This window comes from Episyrphus balteatus, chromosome 2, assembly GCF_945859705.1.
Source record: "Episyrphus balteatus chromosome 2, idEpiBalt1.1, whole genome shotgun sequence".
Classification (NCBI taxonomy): Eukaryota; Metazoa; Arthropoda; class Insecta; order Diptera; family Syrphidae; genus Episyrphus; species Episyrphus balteatus.
This window is the reverse complement of record NC_079135.1, coordinates 19,729,073-19,747,954: the sequence shown is the minus strand read 5'-3', so window position 1 is coordinate 19,747,954 and position 18,882 is coordinate 19,729,073. Positions and strand designations below refer to the sequence as shown.

The 18,882-nt window shown below is 28.8% G+C and overlaps 1 protein-coding gene across 3 annotated transcripts in view; it reads right to left on the bottom strand.

Annotated features, from left to right (window-relative positions):
- LOC129910590 (heparan sulfate 2-O-sulfotransferase pipe) overlaps positions 1-18,882 on the bottom strand; it is a 113,037-nt gene that overhangs the window by 51,457 nt on the left and 42,698 nt on the right. For all 3 annotated transcript variants that reach the window (XM_055988023.1, XM_055988022.1, XM_055988021.1), the window contains exon 2: positions 9,556-9,728. In XM_055988023.1, the coding sequence (XP_055843998.1) occupies positions 9,556-9,728 (173 nt within the window). The remainder of the gene's footprint in view (positions 1-9,555; positions 9,729-18,882) is intronic.

The window sequence follows — 18,882 nt, the reverse complement described above, 5'->3', positions numbered from 1 at the left end:
TTTTTTGACCCACCCTAATGAGCACAGTCCCTCCAAGTGATTTCATGAAAAGGAATCAAAAACCTCTGATTACAGTATTACATCCCAGGTAACAATTTATCTTGTATAAGGTTCAATGCAAACTATTTTTTGACTTGTGTGTAAGAAGAAGGACAGGTGTTATGCAAATCATTTTGGGGCACATTACCGAATTTCCTCAAGACCTTCCTTCACAGGCAATCCACAACCTAAACGAACAGCATAAAACGACTTTATAGATTCCTATTTACAAAACAACAAAAAATTTTAGCCAGGCTATAGCTTCGCTAAGGAAACTATCACTTACATTGGATTTTATAATAAGGCCTTATAGAGGTTGTTATAAAGTGTTGAATTTATGAATAGAAAAAAAACAAATTTTATTGAATTTTATTAGTCTTTGGCTCCAAAACGGTAGTATAAGAAGCCCTACGATAATTTAAATAAACTAAGAGAGTTTGATAACAAAAAAATCGCCCGATTTTTGGGTTTTGGTAAATTTTCGATTTGGAGGAAAAGCTTTATTAGTGGAGCTAAAGGAAAAATTTCAATGTAATCTGCTTCAGTCAGCTTGGTATTGAAAAATGCCCTAATTTTATCACTTCTTGTAATACATCTAAATAGGTTAATGAATTCTTGTGAGGAACATAAGACCCAAACTTTTTGTTGGAACTTATACCTCGATGGAATCTATTATATTTATTAAAGTTTGGTTTTGTGTACGTTCGCTAACCGGCCACACGGGCTGACTTATTTTCTTAGTCTTTTTTTTTTTTTTTAATCAAAGAGTCATAAGAGGAGAAGGTTTAAGGCAACACAAATTTAAGATTTTATAGGGTAAATAGGGGTAACACGACATTGATTGATTTTCTAAACGGTAAGTCGTAAAGAGTTGACTTTTTTTTAAATGATAGACAAATTTATTCAATAGTTAAAAAAAGGTGAAAAAATTCAAAAAAATTTCAGAACCAAGTTGTGAAGGTTTTTTTGCAGTCACAGACCTTCTACAAAAGACTAATTACAGGTACGCAAAATTTTACACAGAAATTTGAGTTTCATCATTAGAAAGATATTAAAAAAAAAAAATTAGGGGTCAAATACGGATTTTTTTCATAGGCCCTGTATTTTGAAATACAAATTTTTGAAAAACAACTAATTTTTAGGGACATTTTTGAGTAGTCTTTTATTTTTTGAATTTTTAAAAGTCTGCAAAAAATCTCAAACTTATAGGAAATATAGGTATTTTGCATAGGCCACTTTTGCTAAAAGTTTAAAAGTGAATATTTTTAAACTCATTTTATGAACTTTTCAAGTTTAGATTCTCTTTTTCATTTGAAAATTAACTAATTACAGAGTCGAAAAGTAGAAATAAATACAAGAAATGGCGGAACGAAGTCCGCCGGGTCAGCTAGTAGATATATAAAACAATTGTTCTTCAATTAATTTGGCCTTTTATCTCTCTCAATTTAACAAAAAGCCAATTTACCTGGGTGTTATGTCCCTACGTTTGCTTCTATTCTTACTTTTCGGACTTATTTCACAGTTGGGACTTGGGACCCGAAAGCCCTCAAAAATCTTAAAAATTTGAAAACTATGAAATTGAAAGGCTATTAAGTTAGTTTCCAGTACCTTCTTTATTTAAGCACTGTCGAAATTCACCATAACCAAAAGTCATGTTTTTTTTTTGCCCCCCTACATTCAAACAAGGAGAACAGCAATAACAAACACGATAGAAAGATAGATAGACAGAAAAAGATAAATAAAAAGATGGATTGAAGTTTACAGCTTCTATGTGTAGTACCTATACTCTGATGAATGCTTGATGTGATGTGATGTGCCTGTGCCATGTGATTAGATCGAGAATGTTGTAACCCGAATTTTTTGTATCGGTTTTTCATTTAATTTGAGTTAATTTTAATGGATGTAATGGATGTTATATTGTGTGGCTTATACAGAGAGTACTTCTACACACAACATAACGATGCTTGTTTTGTGTGTTTGTTTGTATATTAAAGGGTGTCAAGTACGGGAATAAATCACAATTTCCTTTGTTTGATAGAAATGATAGCATTTTAGTCGATATAGAAGGTGAGGGTGTATGTAATACTGCTGCTGCTTAGTGTTCTATAATATAATGAGTTGTTGACCTGGATTATTGTCTGTGCTTAACAGATACATTATTGAACGCCAAAGGAACATTATGCAAATGACATTTCAGACTACAAAGGAGCAATATTTGAGTCTTTTTTTTTTTTGAATTTTTTTCTGATGATACTTTAAAGGATATTGTTTAAAAAAAATTAAAAAAAAAAAAAATATTACACCGGATGCGATTTAAGATTACATAGTTTGGAAACTGATTTTCTATTGAATTCTTTTTTGTCTTAAAAAGGGTTGAAATTGACGGCTAATTTTGAAGAAAAGACGTTTAGTTATAGTTTTACAATAAAGTTAGAAAAAAAAAAACAATAAATGTCAGATGCAGAGTATAACAAAATGCAAAACTAATATATTTAAGGAAGTAAAATTTTAATTAAAGTTTTCATTGAAGACAAGTTTTTGGCATAGCATAATAGGGTTCTTAACCTTTTGCTACTATCAAATATCCAAATTTACATAAAATCAAAGACAAAGTATCTTTGTGTTTCATATTTTTTGTTATTTCTGAAGCAAAAACGGATATGTCAAGATACTTAGGGTTGATTAGATATTAAGAACGAAACGAAATCTATGTTAAATATGTAATTCGACCGAATTCGAAAAAAGTCATGTTAATAGATGAATGGCTTTTCTTTTCAAAATTAAATGCTAAGCTTAGATATAAATCCAAGAATGAAACCCAATCATTCCAGAGGCTAATCTGGGAACCTTTGAGTGATGGATGGTAATTGTGATTTTGTAATTTTCAAGTGATGATGTAAAATGTCAAAAATATACCAAACTCTTTTAGCCGTGTAAGGTTAGTACCGTTTTGATAATACGATACACTAACTACAATCTAATGAAAATATAGTTTCTAATGACTTAAACTGTTTCTGTAAGCTCAAAAATTTGCATAATATTGTAGAACAGTTAAATAAGGCGAAAAAAGAGTAAAATAAATGCTAACAGATAAAATGTTTTGCTCAAAATCTTCGTTTTGTCATTCAATAACTTACCTCAAAAGCTTAGAAAAAATTTATGTGGGGAAAGGTCTGAATGTATATCAAAAACTAGAAGAGATCAAAGCATCTAGTCTTGAGAGATTAACTACCTAATCAAACAAAAATGATCAACACCAAGCAATTTTAAATGAAAATTATATCTTTGCTTTTATTTGATATGTCAAATATTTGAATTTCAAATAGGGTTAGGCCATCATCTTGAAAAAAAAAACTACAGTCTCCTTAGAATTTTAGGGTGTGTAGTGTGTACCTACAGTGCTGCTAAAAACATTCCGGATTTTTTTTGTCATTTTCATCAATGGAAATTTTATAACTCAAAACTGGAACCAAATATTGTTTTAATATTTTTTCTAGGTCGTTTATATATCATTTACGCAATTTCAACAAAAAATAATGATCTTTAATACATACAAAAATTTAAAAAATTGAAAAATGAAGTAGAGTCAGAATTTCGGCTGTGAAAAACTAACCGGATTTTTTAAGGATTTCGATTCTCAGTACTGAGATAACGGTTTTAAGTATCACTTCATTAAAATTTTGGTTTGCAAAGACAAACAAAGGTGTTAGCTTTGTGAATTGTATACAATTTTAAATGTAATACGAAAAATATCGCGTTATAGACATCCAATTCGTTACGAACTCTTAAAACTTTTTCAAGTGGAAATAAAACAAAATGTTATCCATTTGGGATGTTGCAAATTGCAACGTCAAGTGAGTTTTATATCAACAAACAGTAAAAAAGGAAAAAAAAAGTTGAATCAGATCACTTTTGTGGGTCCCATCACAAAATAGCCCTATAAACTGATAGGCGAATAAAGAGCTTTTTGATTAAAGATCCTAGTGCGACTTCTTAAACGATTGGTAAGGAGCTTAATCTGCCTTAATCTGTACTTGAACATCAATTACATTAAGAAAGGGTGTGAGAAATTTTGATCTTTATGTCTTTCGGTTCGGAAAAACACCATTCCATAATAGTAAGCATTGCCTAAAAAGGGAGGTAATGAAAGGATCTTAAGAAACACTTTAAATATTAAAATAAAAATACTTAATCTGGTTGTATTTACAATAAATCATCTGAATTGCTCGATAACAAAACGGAAAAATATCCTTTTCAGTGATAAAAGCAATTTTTAATTGTTTTATTCCGAGTGTAGTGTGAAATGGAAGCCAGGCGCTCAAACGTGCACATGTTTCAAACCAAAAAAATACTACCTACCATGAACACAGCGGAGGATCAGTGATGGTTTGGGTTTTTTTTTTCAACTGCAGGCTCTGGCCGTACACCAAATCAAGGGAATAATGGATCATTTAAAGAATAGAGAGATGTTGGAGTCGATAATGACTCCATAAAAGCAGGTAGAAACGTCTTTACATTGGCTGTTCCTGCAAGTTATGATGCCAAAAATTATTAAAAGCTCGAAAAACAGTAGTTTGGGGCAGACAATACTCCTGGCTTAGAATAGCAGTAACAATTATCCGACTCGAACCCGATTGAAAATTTGTGGGCTATCTTTAAGTGACGAGTATAGTGAAAAGAAAACACACCTCAGAAACTAACGTACTTGTGGCTTTGAAAAATTACTGGGTGCATATTCCTTGCCAATTTTATTTAATTTGGTCGACTCCAAGTCTCGTTGGTGCCGAGCAGTCTTCAAAAACAAAGGTTACTGAACAAAATATTAATTTTTAACACTAACATTAAAAAATCCGGTTAGTTTTTCACAGCCGAAATTCTGACTCTCATTAATTTTCCAATTTTTAAAATTTTTCTATGTATTTAAGATCATTATTTTCTGTTGGAATTCCTTAACTGATATATTTATGACCTAGAAAAAATATTAAAACAATATTCGGTTCCAGTTTTAAGTTTTAAAATTTCAATTGATGAAAATGACAAAAAAATCCGGAATGTTTTTAGCAGCACTGTATATATTTTGCTTTGTTGAACTTAAAGACTGTGGTTTTTTTAAAATGGCAGACATATATGTATTATCTGACTTATCATAGATAAGTAATGATATATAAATAAATAGGGTATTTATATAATCGCTGGTAGAGGCCTAAAAGTTATCTCAAAATTAAAAATTAAGTACATATATTCTCAGAGTCTTCTCTTTTTACGCAAATTTTAAGACCTCTAATTGATTTTTGGGCTTTTCTATTCAAAAAGGGTATAAAAAGTTCTGCTTTAAAGTTTGAACTCTATAAATAAATTTAATTTACGGGTCTATTTAATCGTAAGAGGTCTCAAAAGTTGCGTATTGAAGAGGAGAGAAGAAGGAAGAGAAGAGGGTATACTTCGTTTTTAATTTTGAGATAACTTTTGGGCCTCTACCAGCGATTATATAAATATCCTATTTTTATCCTTTAAAGACTTTTAAACTCTAATGCACATATATCATATATTTACAAAAAGTAGCTCAATTATTGCCCTTTTATACTATAAGTTGACGGAAGATATGTTTGCAAGAATATCGGCTGAGAAAAAAATAATATTTAATGAAGAAAAATATGCAGATAGTGACTTATGAACTGTATTAAACTAAAAATCCGAAGAACTAAAAATATGGCTATAAGAGCATTTCACCAGCAAGATAGCACTATTCAAGATTTTAATCATCCAAGACTTGCTGTATTTGACTAAAGTGTGAATAAAAGTCACATACATTACATATTTTTAATTAATTAATTTGATTAAATTTGAATTTGAAAGTAAGTATACGCCCGAGTGAACCAATTTATATTTTAATATTTACAACTAATAACTCTTTAATTTTTGGATTTTATTTTCTTGGCTTCTATTATTTAAATTTATATTTTATCATTGCACAGTAAAGCTCACTTATGTTTATTAACAAATTATCTTTCATTTATCACCCATATTGAGTATTTTAACGTATTTAAAAAGGTGTTTTTGGCTACCATCTTAAATGTCTCTCAGCTACTCACTTGGACTCATTAGTTCGACCTCATTAGCTAATTTAATGGTAGAATTAAGTTAGATTTTTTTTCAAAAATTTCAGATTTTTTGTTTACTCGAACAGGAGAGATAACGTATAAATTACTTTTTTATTGACCAAATCTATTATATATATTAAAGTTTGGTTTTGTGTACGTTCGCTAACCGGCCACACAGACTGACTCATTTTCTTAATTTTTTTTTTAAATCAAAGAGGCATAAGAGGAGAAGGTTTAAGGCAAAAAAAATTCTAGATTTTATAGGGTAAATAGGGGTAACACGACATTGAAAAAAGAGGCTATTTTCTAAACGGTAAGTCGTAAAGAGTTGACTTTTTGAAGTGAAAACTTCTTTAGTATCGTTGTGATTTGAAACAAGATGAAACGAAAACGCGACACGACTTCAACTTGTTATAACTTTTTTTCTTTAATAGATAGATGAATGAAATTTGTACTGTAGATAGGTAATAAAATAAATTTATAATTGTACAAAATTTCAATTAATTTTATATTCAAAATTCGGAGATCACGGTAAAAAGATGTTCTTTTCCAACACACGTTATATCTTTTGATCTAGTGCACATACAAATTTGATTTAGCTTTAATACGCATGCTGATAACATAACCTTTTATTTGATATATCACACATAACGGTACGTGCTCTACAAGTTACACAATCTTAAATTGAAAAAATTGACAAATACGTCAAAACACCTGTGGATATCTGTTGGCGATGACCAGCTACCAGTGTAGGAAGTACCGTAATCTCAGTCTGGAAATTCGACATGGTTGACTTTAAAAAATTCTAACTTCTCTTGTAGACATCATTGAAATAAGATTTATACATCATTATACAAGGTGAAACAATAAGCTTTCACATGGTATAAAATTTTTTATAGGTTGTCAAACAAAAAAATTGAATTAATAGCATGAGAACATAAAAATAAATGTTTTTTTGCTTTTTTTGATGAAATTTCATCGAGTTTAAAAAATTCTAGCTCTTTTTGTAGATGTCTCATAGACTTGATCGATATATATATTTTGAGCTAAGACAATAAGCTTTCAGATGATATAAAGGTTATATAGGTTGTCATATAAAAACATGGATTTGAAGGTGATAGAATAAAAATAGGTTGATTTTTTCTATTTTTTTTTTTTGCCAGAAAAATGATTTTTTAAGGTTTCACTTCTACCACACATGATTTTTTTTTTTTTAAATGATAGACAAATTTATTTAATAGTTAAAAAAGGTATTGAAAAAAGTCAAAAAAATTTCAAAACCAAGTTGTGAGGGTTTTTTTGCAGTCATAGACCTTCGACAAAAGACTAATTAGAACTACGCAAAATTTTGCACAGAAATTTGAGTTACACCATAAGAAAGATATTTAAAAAAAAAATTAGGGGTCTAAAACGGATTTTTTTCATAGGCCCTGTATTTTGAAATAAAAATTTTTGAAAAAAAACCTAATTTTTAGGGACATTTTTGAGTAGTCTTTTATTTTTTTTGGAATTTTTAAAAGTCTGCAAAAAATCTCAAATTTATACTAAATATAGGTTTTAATTATGCGCATGCATGTACAAACTTTTGAATTTTTAAATCGATTTTTGACCGAATAACGGGAAAAACAATTTTTTTTTGTCCCAAGTTTTTTGGCCGTTTTTAACAGTTTTTTATTTTTATCTTTTTTTCTTCAATAGATAAATAAATGCAATTTACAGTGTAGATAGAAAATAGGCAAGACTATATTTGTACATAGTTTCAATTAATTTTGTAATGACAAATTTGAAATATCGGTAAAATAAAACTCTATTTTTCAACACGTTACATCTTTTGATCTGGAGCTTACAAAAATTTGATTTATCTTTATTGAGCATCCTGATAATATTACCTTTCATTTGATGTATCACACATAACGCTACATTCACTACAAGCTTCACAATGGTAAATTAAAAAACTTAAAAAACGTTTTTAACATAGGCCACTTTTTTTTAAATTTTAAAAGTGAATATTTTTAAATTAATTGGACGAACTTTTCAAGTTTTGATTTCCTTTTTGTATTGGGAATTATGACAAATTACAAAGTCGAAAATAGAAATAAATACAAGAAATGGCGGAACGAAGTCCGCCGGGTCAGCTAGTAACATTATAAAAACCAATCAAAAAAGAACTAATCATGTTTTCTACAAAATATCCCAGGCAAATTAAGGCAAATCACATTTTTTTTGTGGGACAAAATTTTTTTCATGGAATGTGTTTGGGTGAATGTCCTTATCATAAAAGTCTTTTTTTAGGTTTTTTAGGATGATATAATGTCGGGAGCGGCCGCCATCTTGAAAAAAGAGTTTGGCACAGTTTTTATTTAATACATATCTCCATTTTTACTCATTTTAACCAAAAATGACCAACAACAGACTTATTCAAAATAAAATTATATAAAATATGATATACAATATACAAACAAATTATGTGAGTTAATTGAATTCATTTTTATAGTATTTGGTCAAAGTCCGGGTTTGTCTAGCAAGATAAGGGAAAAATGACATTTTTTCAAATATTCGACAAACTTTTATTTTGAATATGCCCATATTAAGTTTTATGGTTTTATAAAACACACCAGACAAACACAAAGGGGGGCTCTTTATTTCGTAATATCTAATGTATGTAATTTTATAGCTACTATTTCCAAAAAAAACCTAACATATACAATTGCATTCTCAATTTTTTTCTTTATCTTCTGCGTTTTAAATTGCTTGTTTTCTTGTCATAATTATCTTAATTATGACTTCTCTCACTCTCAGTTTAAAAAAAAAAAAAAACACCATAACAAATGAATTACAAAGTTTGTATGCAAGAGATGTTAAAAACAAAAAAAAAACATCTAATTTCTGCAAAAAAAAAAAAAAAAACAAACAAACAAACACACAACTATTTGTATAAAAGATGTGATTCCTTTCTTCTTCATATTTTTCCTCCCCAAAAAAAGCTTCTCCAGCATCATCATCAACAACATTACCATCATCAGTTTCTTAGAAACAAACAACATGTGCTGCTAGCTGCTGTGCTGTTCCTTTGCAGAGCAGGTGACTCTTTATTATTATTATTATTTCAAAAAACTGCTCTTCAAGTGTATACATATGTTTGTGAGTGAGTTGAAGTATATAAATTTTCTAACTAACTACTGTATAGAGGTGATATACATTTTTATGTACATATATTTCAACACACAGTAGAAGTAAGGTAAGGTACCTTCTTGTTCTTCTTAAGAATGCTAATTAAGTCTCTATAGTAACATCTCTATTCGCTTTCTCATTAACGAAACGACATGATGGAGGTATAATAGTGTACATATATATACTATATATGGCAACCCTTACCTATGGTGTACATAAGAGTAAAATAATTTATAATACTTACTAGAGCCATCACCTCCCCCACTTATATGGTGTTCTCCTGTGAGGCCAAGTGCTGAAAATTCTGAGGGCTGCAATTTCACCTCCATCTCACGGAGACGTGTATTCAAATTTTTTGTATGCATAAACAGAAAGAATGTACACGAGATTGCAATTAAAGCGATGAGTTCAACGGACCTGTTATATAAAATAAAAATAAAATAAAATTTAGAAGCTTTAAAAAAAAAAAATATAATAAATTTAATTCATCAGTAAAAAGATATACATGATACAAGAAGACGCACGCAAGCACAAGCGACTGATAGCTTAGCTCCAAAGGGACGACACATAACATCTCCTTGAGTCTAACAGCATCATTACATTAGCAAATAGAGTCTTCTTGGCTGTGGTAGGTACAATACCGAAAATGGACTCTGTTATGTGATACCATATCTCTCTCTCTCTCTCTCAGTCGCATCTTGAAATTGAAATCTTAAATTAAATTCCAGTTGAAAGTGAAAAACCAACACATTTGTTTAATTCCGCATGAATATTAACCAAAGCAGTAGAGCACTAGAGGAAGATCTACCCAGAGTAGAGAGTATTCCAGGTGGGAAAAACGACTGAAGGCGAATGACCTAGTGGGCAGGGATATCAACTGGATGGTGTAAAGGAAAATGTCAGGGATGTCGCAAAAATAAATGCAAAAAAAAAAAAAATGAAGAAAGAAACAAGTTTGTACTTTTAGTACTAAATTTAGTACTAAATTGAAAAGTCAACCCAAAAACAGAGTACAACAGCATTAAAATCGGTAAAGAAGTCTACTTTATAGTTTGGTGAAATTATAGGTACAGTTACAGGAAAATTATAAAAGGTGGATTATTGAAAATTTTTAGTACTGATATTTATAAAAAAAAAAGAATAACTAAAAAAAGGAAGATTTATATACAGAAAAGACTTATTATTGAGTGAACCAGACGGTAGCGACAGTTGAAATAAGTAGTTCTAAATATCAGTGCCGTCGAAAAATATGTAATTCAGTTGTTTGAGTACTAAATTTAATTAAAAGGTAGATAATATTCTAGATGGTTAAATGACTGAGGGGTGAATAGTAAACTAAAGTGTTTACTAAAGGTTACATAATTGGACATATTTAGTACTGACGTTTATTTTTAGAATATAATAACCCAGAGAGGAAAATTTTTGGGTAAAACCTAACGAAGGCTGTTGCAATAATTGAAATAAGTAGTAGTTAATATCAATGTTGTCTAATTAGATGCAATTTAGGTGCTTGAGTACTAAATTGTATTGAAAGCCAAAATAGGGAATATTCCAGATGTGAAAATGAGAGAAAAAGACCGTACTAAAGGTAAAGAAAACATCTAAATATGGCAGAAGAAAATACCTGTGCTATCAAAAAAGTTAATAAATTGTACTAAAAATCGTAAATTATATTGGAAATTCAACCCATATGATAGCAGTAAAAAACATAAGTGAAGCTTAAAACATTATCAACATACCTACTCGTAAAATTGAGTAAAATTGAGTATTGCCTAATGAGCTATTACCAAAATTAGCTGAATCTAATTGAATGAAATATTTGTGAAGCCAAAAAAATTGCAATTTAATGCTTTTAGTACTTTGTAGGAAACCACGTAAAAGAAACTAGGTATTCCAACTTTACTTCAAGTTTAAAAGTTTTAAAATGACAAAGTAAAAAATAAGTGAAGTACACTCAATAATATTGATGTAATTATACTTTAATACAATTGGTAACATTAAGTACTAAATTTTATTGAAAATATATTTGAAACTGAAACACATACAAACAAATAATTTTAGTACTAAATTAAATTGAAGAAAAAAAAAACAGAAAGGAAAGAAGTGTTTTAGTCCAAAAAACCCTGGCCAGAAAAAGTTAGAGTTTAGAAGTAAAAAATATCTTTAACGTTACGAAAGCTTCAGTTTCTTTTTTAGTACTTAATTTGTTTAAAATAAGATATTATTAAAATTACTCTAGGGTCTAGGAAACAGAAAAGCTACGGACGTGAGATCTAGTGCCAATAATTATTTTAGGGAAGAAGTACAAAAAAAACTGTCTTATAAAAAAAAAAAAGTTTAGTAGGTACTCCTTCACTGAATTAAATTAAATATAAAAAAAACAACTTAGACAGGGAATACTAGGTCTCAGGATGAATCAAATAAGAGTGCACTGGTCGTGAAATCTGAATATATTTAGTACTTTTTGTACTTATTGAATTAGGATAACACACTACCCAATATAGAATGTTTCGCATTCTGAGATTTGATTGAACGACAACGGACGATCTAGTACTAAATATCAAAGCTGCTAAAAAAAATATAAAATTTTAGCACATTTAGTTCTAAATTTGTGTACTAAATTTATAAAAATTAGTAAGAACAAATAACCAATAGGTAGGGAATGCATTTATCAGTACGAAGTTATCAATTCTGTTGAAAATGGTATAATAAATTAATTTTAGTACTAAATACTATTGAAAGTACCTATATAATTCAACAATTTTGAATGAACTTGACGTAGAAAGTGATTTATGGACAAAAAATCTAACTTCAAACAGAGTCGGACATAGAAAAGAAACTATATTTTTGAAAAATTATGAAGTAACAATTTAGTACCTACTTTGAGAGGTAAGTTCTATTCAAAGTCAAAAATCATTAAACAAATAAAACGAATTGTATAATAGTCAAGAGAGCTTAGATAACGTGCCTTGACTCAAATATAATAAATAAACTATTTTGTATAGGTTTTTATAAGTTTAAGTTGACATCATATTTCCACTAAAATTAGGAAGAGTTAAAAGATACTCATACGAATAAAATTTTTTTTTTCTATCTAGAACGACAACACTGGAAAAATAAAACTTTAATGTTTCAACTAAGATTTTAGATTGTAACACTTCTTAAAAAAATTACCTAACAAGCCAACACAACCAACCAAAAAACAACCCACTTCTGTACACAAACAAAAAAAAAAAAATGCAAATGAGTTGCAAACAAAAAATGATTCAACAAATTTCACTCTCAACTCAACTCTCTGCTACCTATACCAACATTTACAAATTTTAAAGGATCTTCTCATGTTTTCCCTTGAAAATAATTTAACTTGACTGACGGCCAGCATATAGAAATAAATAACAGTAATTATTAAGAACTTTTTGGTAGTAATAGGCCTTCTTCTCAAAGTAAATATAAATAGCTTTGGATAAGGTAAGGTACGTAAGGTAGGTATGTTGTTGTAGGATCTGTGGTCTTTTATAGCTTAAAGTGTTTTCCTCGTTTTAATATTATAAATTAAGCATGTTACTTTTTGAGATTAGTTTCTTTTAATGATATCGTTTGTGTTTTGACATTTTGAATAAGATTTTTTAGAAAAAAAAATAAGATAACACCAGGAATAATATCTTCATTGTAATGCAAATGTAAATGAGGTTTGGTGGTAAGGGGTTTTAATTTTGCAATGATTGTTGACTTGTTGTCAGAATAATTTCTTATCTGGGATGAAAATTAATACAAATTAGCAGGGAGAAACTAATAAATTGTTGTCTGTATTTTTAATAGTTTAAATATTTAAGACCTTTAACTTTTCAATTTCACTGGTCTGCAAAATTTATCTTTTTTTCTCCTTCAAATAATTTTTTGAAATTATGAAAGATTTGGCTTTCTTGAATTTAATTCTATCACGTTCCATTTTTTTAAAAATGATTTTTGAAAAATATAAGTAGTTTGTAGAAAATAATCCTTTTAGATTCGGTTGCCCTTTTACAAAAATAAAAGTATGATTCGTATTCAGCTCAAATTTGGAGGACTTATTTCTCATAACATGATGTATCATAATGACACCAAATTTGTATTTATTAAAACAGCAAAAATATTGAAAATGTAAAATCTCAACGCCCGCCCATTATATTTAAAAAGTCAAACAGTAAAGAAAAGTATAATAAAAAATACATTAAAACAAATTCATACGTGTTTTGTAGTTTTATATGCTATTTTTCTATTTTGAAATATCTTATTTGTGATAAACCAATCGATAAACTGCCTTGTAAAGCTTCAGATTTGTTTCTCCTAGGAACAATCCGAAGTCAAAAAAATTCTATCACGTCAAGATTTTGAGATACATATATGCATTAAAGAATGACAAAATCAAGTTTTTTTTTTTAGAACATCTAAAAAAAAAAAACTACTACATATATCTCGAAAACGAGAGCTGACCGAAATTTTTTGAATTCGAATTAAAAATCAGCACACTAAGGCAAAATTTATTGACACTCCATTAAACTTAAATCGCCATTAAAAAAGAGAATTTTAAAATTAAAAACCAAATTCGTTTAATTCAGTCTCTTTTAAGGACTTTTTTGAAGTTTGGCATCATTAACTAATTGATCATTAAATTTAAAAGTCGTTTTAGTTAAAACACCAAATTCGACCTTTTAAGAGGGATTTTTAGAGCAAATGGAGGTTTTAGACAGGGTTTCTATTTATTCACTCTCCATTAGCGTCAAATGCCATTTCATTTATTATTGTATTAAAAAAAGTTTCAGTGTCAATTGACAATTAAAAATACATAAATAAAATATGCATAAATATGGTAAAATGGTAAAAAAGTGTTCAATCAATATCACCAACGTTTGGTAATTGTAATTGGTAAAAGTACCTACCTCAAATTATTCTAAAACTTTATTTTAAATTTTGTGATGTGATTATTATAACACTGGTCGGCAAAAAAACAAAAAAAGGCGGGAGCAAGAACTCTGTAAGGTGATTTTAATAAACTTGAGTGTGCTGAATTCAAAACAGTTTACAGATTTTTTCCATCACGTCTAGTTTTTGAGCTCTGCTCATCACAATTTTAGCTACATATAAAGTCCCAAAAACTAATTTTAAATTAAAAGTTTTTTGACATTGATCTAAAAATATTATTTTTTCGAAATATTTTGCTATTTTTTCAACGGAATCTGTAGTCGAAAACTGAAATATACTTTAAATCTGCTTCAAAAACCATAAGTTACCTTAACCACCAAGATTTTGAGATATCATACATTTCTATACCAAATATCTTTAAGAAAAAAATAATTTTGAAAATAAAAATAAACGTATTTAAAACGATAAAATATAGCTTTTAAACATTGCATATGTAGTTTTGCGAAAAAATATTTAACGGTGATGAAATTCAACTCCAAAAGTACCACAAAAACGCGTTTTTGACCTGTTAATATTTAAATATTTCGAAAACTTGACGTGCCAGTGAAATTTTGACTTCAGATTCGGAATCAGCACACAAAAATCCTTTAGAAAAGTATGGTTTGGTTCAAGCTCCATTTTCGTTGCCGACCAGTGTAATTAGTGAATTTTCGTTAACATGCACGTGGGCAATTGTCACATATACAGATATACTATATCAACTGCTTCACCTCCAAAAAACACGGTTGTCGTGCTGCAAAATACATATTTTCAGTTAATGCTCAGCCTTGTCATAAGTTCTATTCGTGATATTGTATATCATAACACCGTCTGTGGGTTTTTGCCTGGCGTTTTAGCTGCAAAATACTTAAGGGCCATCATTTTTGAGTTTTTATATTGTTTATCCTTCAAATCTTCAAATTTAAATATATTTTATTTGACAAAAATGTAGCTTTTGACAGTTTAATTTTTTCAAAAAATAAAAAAATCCCTGGGATATTTTTAATGGAGTTTTAAATTTAAAGTTTCCATTAAAAGTGAAGACTTTAACTAAAACAGAGTGAACTAAATGAATTTTTAATGATGGAAACTTAAAGGCGTCAATAGATTAACAAAGCTTTTAACTAAAACGACAAATTTTAAAATTTAATGGAGGCTCAATAAATTGGCCCTAAAATCCATTTGAAAAGTATACTTTTGTTGTTGGGAGAAAGGAACATGAATTTTTTAAAATCAGTTTCTTTATGGTAAGATAAGCCAAACCTACTAAACTTACTTAAATTTAGATATATTTTGGAGAAAAAAAGAGATATTTAGAAGTTTAAAAATGAATTTGAAAAAAAAACAAGACCTTTTATAAACCGTAACAAATTTAGTTGAAAAAGATTACCTTATTGCTTCGAAAACAGCAAACAAAAAATGGGGTTTCGAGATTTTCTCACGGAAATATCCTAAAAACGTGACGTGCTAGGCCAATTTTGACTTCAGATTCGGAATCAGTTCACAAAAATCCTTTAGAAAATTATAGTTTCATTAAAAGGAGGATTCCCTTGCAGACCAGTGAAATTAATAAAAATTAGCAGGAATAAAACAAATGTTAGCCTTAGTATCCTAGTCCTTTTACCTTTCAAATTTCAATTCAAAATTTCAATTCAAAATTTCAATTAAAATAAATTTGCTTTAAATTACACAATTTTTTTTTTTTTTTGTACATAAAATACAGATGATACCTTCAATGAAATACATATAAAGAAAGTAGCAAATGATGCCACTTGATATAAATTATATTTGTACATCTTAACCGATGCTTCTGCTGAGCTGCGATGTGCAGAAATCCAGGCGACCGTGACAGATTGGTTACATTGTGTGTTGCAAATCAAAAAGTGTATATGCAGCAGAAATATATTCAACAACCAAACAAGTGTAATCTTTTTGTATTTTCTAACTTTTTTTTTCAATCATTTTGTTCGTTCAGTTGTTTGTTCATATCCCCACTCCCTTCAAAACCAACACCCGACGAAAGATATGGTTTTCTATCTTTTACTCGTATCTGCGATAGTAAACGCTTTGGCTGCTTCAAAACGTTCAAAGTTTTCATCAGGTGCGCAAAAGAAATCATCCGGTTGGATCGTTTCTTATTTTCCTCTGTTCTCAAATGCACTTTTTATTTTTTGACTTTAATTTTTTTTTTACTATTTTTCTTCTTAAACAAATGTTATCATAAAACTACATTTTTTTTTGTAAATCTCTCGATGTCACAAGTAGAAATTTAAAAATAAAATAAAAAAGCAAAAAAATACAAAGAACTCCTCCGGAAGGAAGGATGTAACTTTGGAAGAGTTCAAAAGAGTTTGTATATATAGAGGTACCTCTTCCTACCCGGAGTTATACGACTTAGTTCTTGTTTTTTTTTTCTTTGCCCTGTCCTCTCTTTCTTTATAAAGATTAGTGCAGTGGTCATATATAATATTCAGAGACATTTAACATAAAGAAGTAAGTTTGAATTTGTAGAAGGATTCATATTTCATAATAATAAGTCTCTGGTTGCTCATTTCTGCTTAAAAAAAAATAGCAAAAACTTCTGCCAATTTAATTTCTTGTTCTTGGCAGAATTTCAATTGATGTTGAAAAGCTTGTTAGAGAAGAAAAGTCCTTTTTCATAAGAAAAAAACTTTTTTAAAAATCACTCATTGCCTGTTTAAATTTTCTGAATAGTCAAATTGGCACCTCAAACTTAATCATAACCTTTTTATTTGAACCTTAAAATAATGATAAAGTTCATTCAAGTTCAAAGTTCAAACAAGTTAACATGGGCTTGAGTTCAATTACAGGACACTTCTAACAAACCTGGGCTAAAATACTCACCTTTCAATAATAATTACATATATTCTCTCAACAAGTGAAATGATTTGACACCGAGATTTCTCTAACTTTGACATTTCTCACATTCGACATTGGCTTGTAGTTGTACTTTGTGCAATAATAATTAATTAATTGTGGTAAACAAGACAATTTTGCGTACATTTCTAACTTAATTAAAAGCCCATACGTTATATTAATGCATCATCAACAGCTTTATCATATCGAAATGGCTTGAGAATTGTTTCTCTCTGTACGAGTACCTACTTTGTATCTACATACGTTTCTACGTACGAGTCTAAATCTCCAACACACAAACTAACAATATATTAAATCTAATTGCAGATCCATCTTCGAATGGCGCTATATCTCATCGTACACCTATACAAAACATTATGCGAAAATACACACACTTACACTCGTATAGCATAGCTTTTGGGAATAAGTTTATATGTTTTCGGATAGCCAAGCACGTATTTGCTTTAATTATTATTGGCCTAATTTACGGGGGAAGAAATTGAAGGCAAGGGATGATGGTGAAATAAGTAGGCTTGGAATATAGTAGGCATATGGAAAGGAATAGATATTTATATGGATAAAATGGAATGACTACCTATTCGTTTTTATCGTGTGTTGCTAAACGTGTGTTATGTTTACAACGAACGTCCAGGCTTTAGACTTTTTTTGGTATAGCAAAAATGAATTGAATTAAAGGTTGCCATGGTAATTTTTGCAAATTTCTTCATTTATTTTTCGTATTGCCATAATTTCCAATCAAAAAAATTTTTTTTTTAACAAAGTCCAACATTTTAATGTTACTATCAATAACAAAATGTTAATGATGGTGCCTTCTAGAAAAACCGATTTTTTTTTTACATATTTTAAACATTTAAGACTATTAAAAAAAAATGCACATTTATTGTAATTGTTGATATTTCAGTTTAGTTTTGTATGTTAAAATCCTTAAAACAATAATTTTAATTATATTTGCATATAAATTAAAAATTTTCCATAAAAAAGTAACCAACAAAAAATTGTGCAAAAATTCCAATTTTGGATATAGTAACCACAAAAAAAAAAATCATGTGGGCAATTAACTTTGAAACTTTTTTGAAACTTTTTGAACATTTCCAATGATTTAGCTACAAATAAAATAATTGGTTCTAAAATTTCAAAACTAAAAGATTGTAGCGGTTAATATGCTTTTTGTTTTGTCATGATACGATCATTTTTTACTGAGATGCAGCCTATCGAAAATCACAAAAAATCACGAATTTTTTGTGTTGATTTAATTTTTTTGGGCTAGTGTATTACTTGATTTCTGATTTTTTTGTTAATCATTTAATTCATTTTAACGAACATTCTTCTGCGAAAAAGATTAAGTACCTAAATCTAGTTTAAAAATTAAAAAAAAAAATAAAAATAATTCAATTTTGGTTTAAAAAATCAATACTCTTTTTGAAAAATTTATCAAAACGGATACGTAAATTTTCTTCAAATTTTGTTTGAAAGTCTGGATAGATAATTTCTTCCAATGTTTGTAGTTTGCAAATGTTAAAAAACGGCTGCTAGAATAAAAAAAAAACAAAAGTTCTTTTATACTCTAAGCAACTTTTTATTTTTTATTAATTTTGAAAACCGAAAAAAATAAATTGCACGACTGGGGTCGCACGTACCTTAGAGTTAAAGTTGCTTAAATTTTTAAGACTTTTTATATAGAAATTTGGAAAAAAAAAAAATAAAATTCGTTTAAAAAAAAAAATAAAATAAA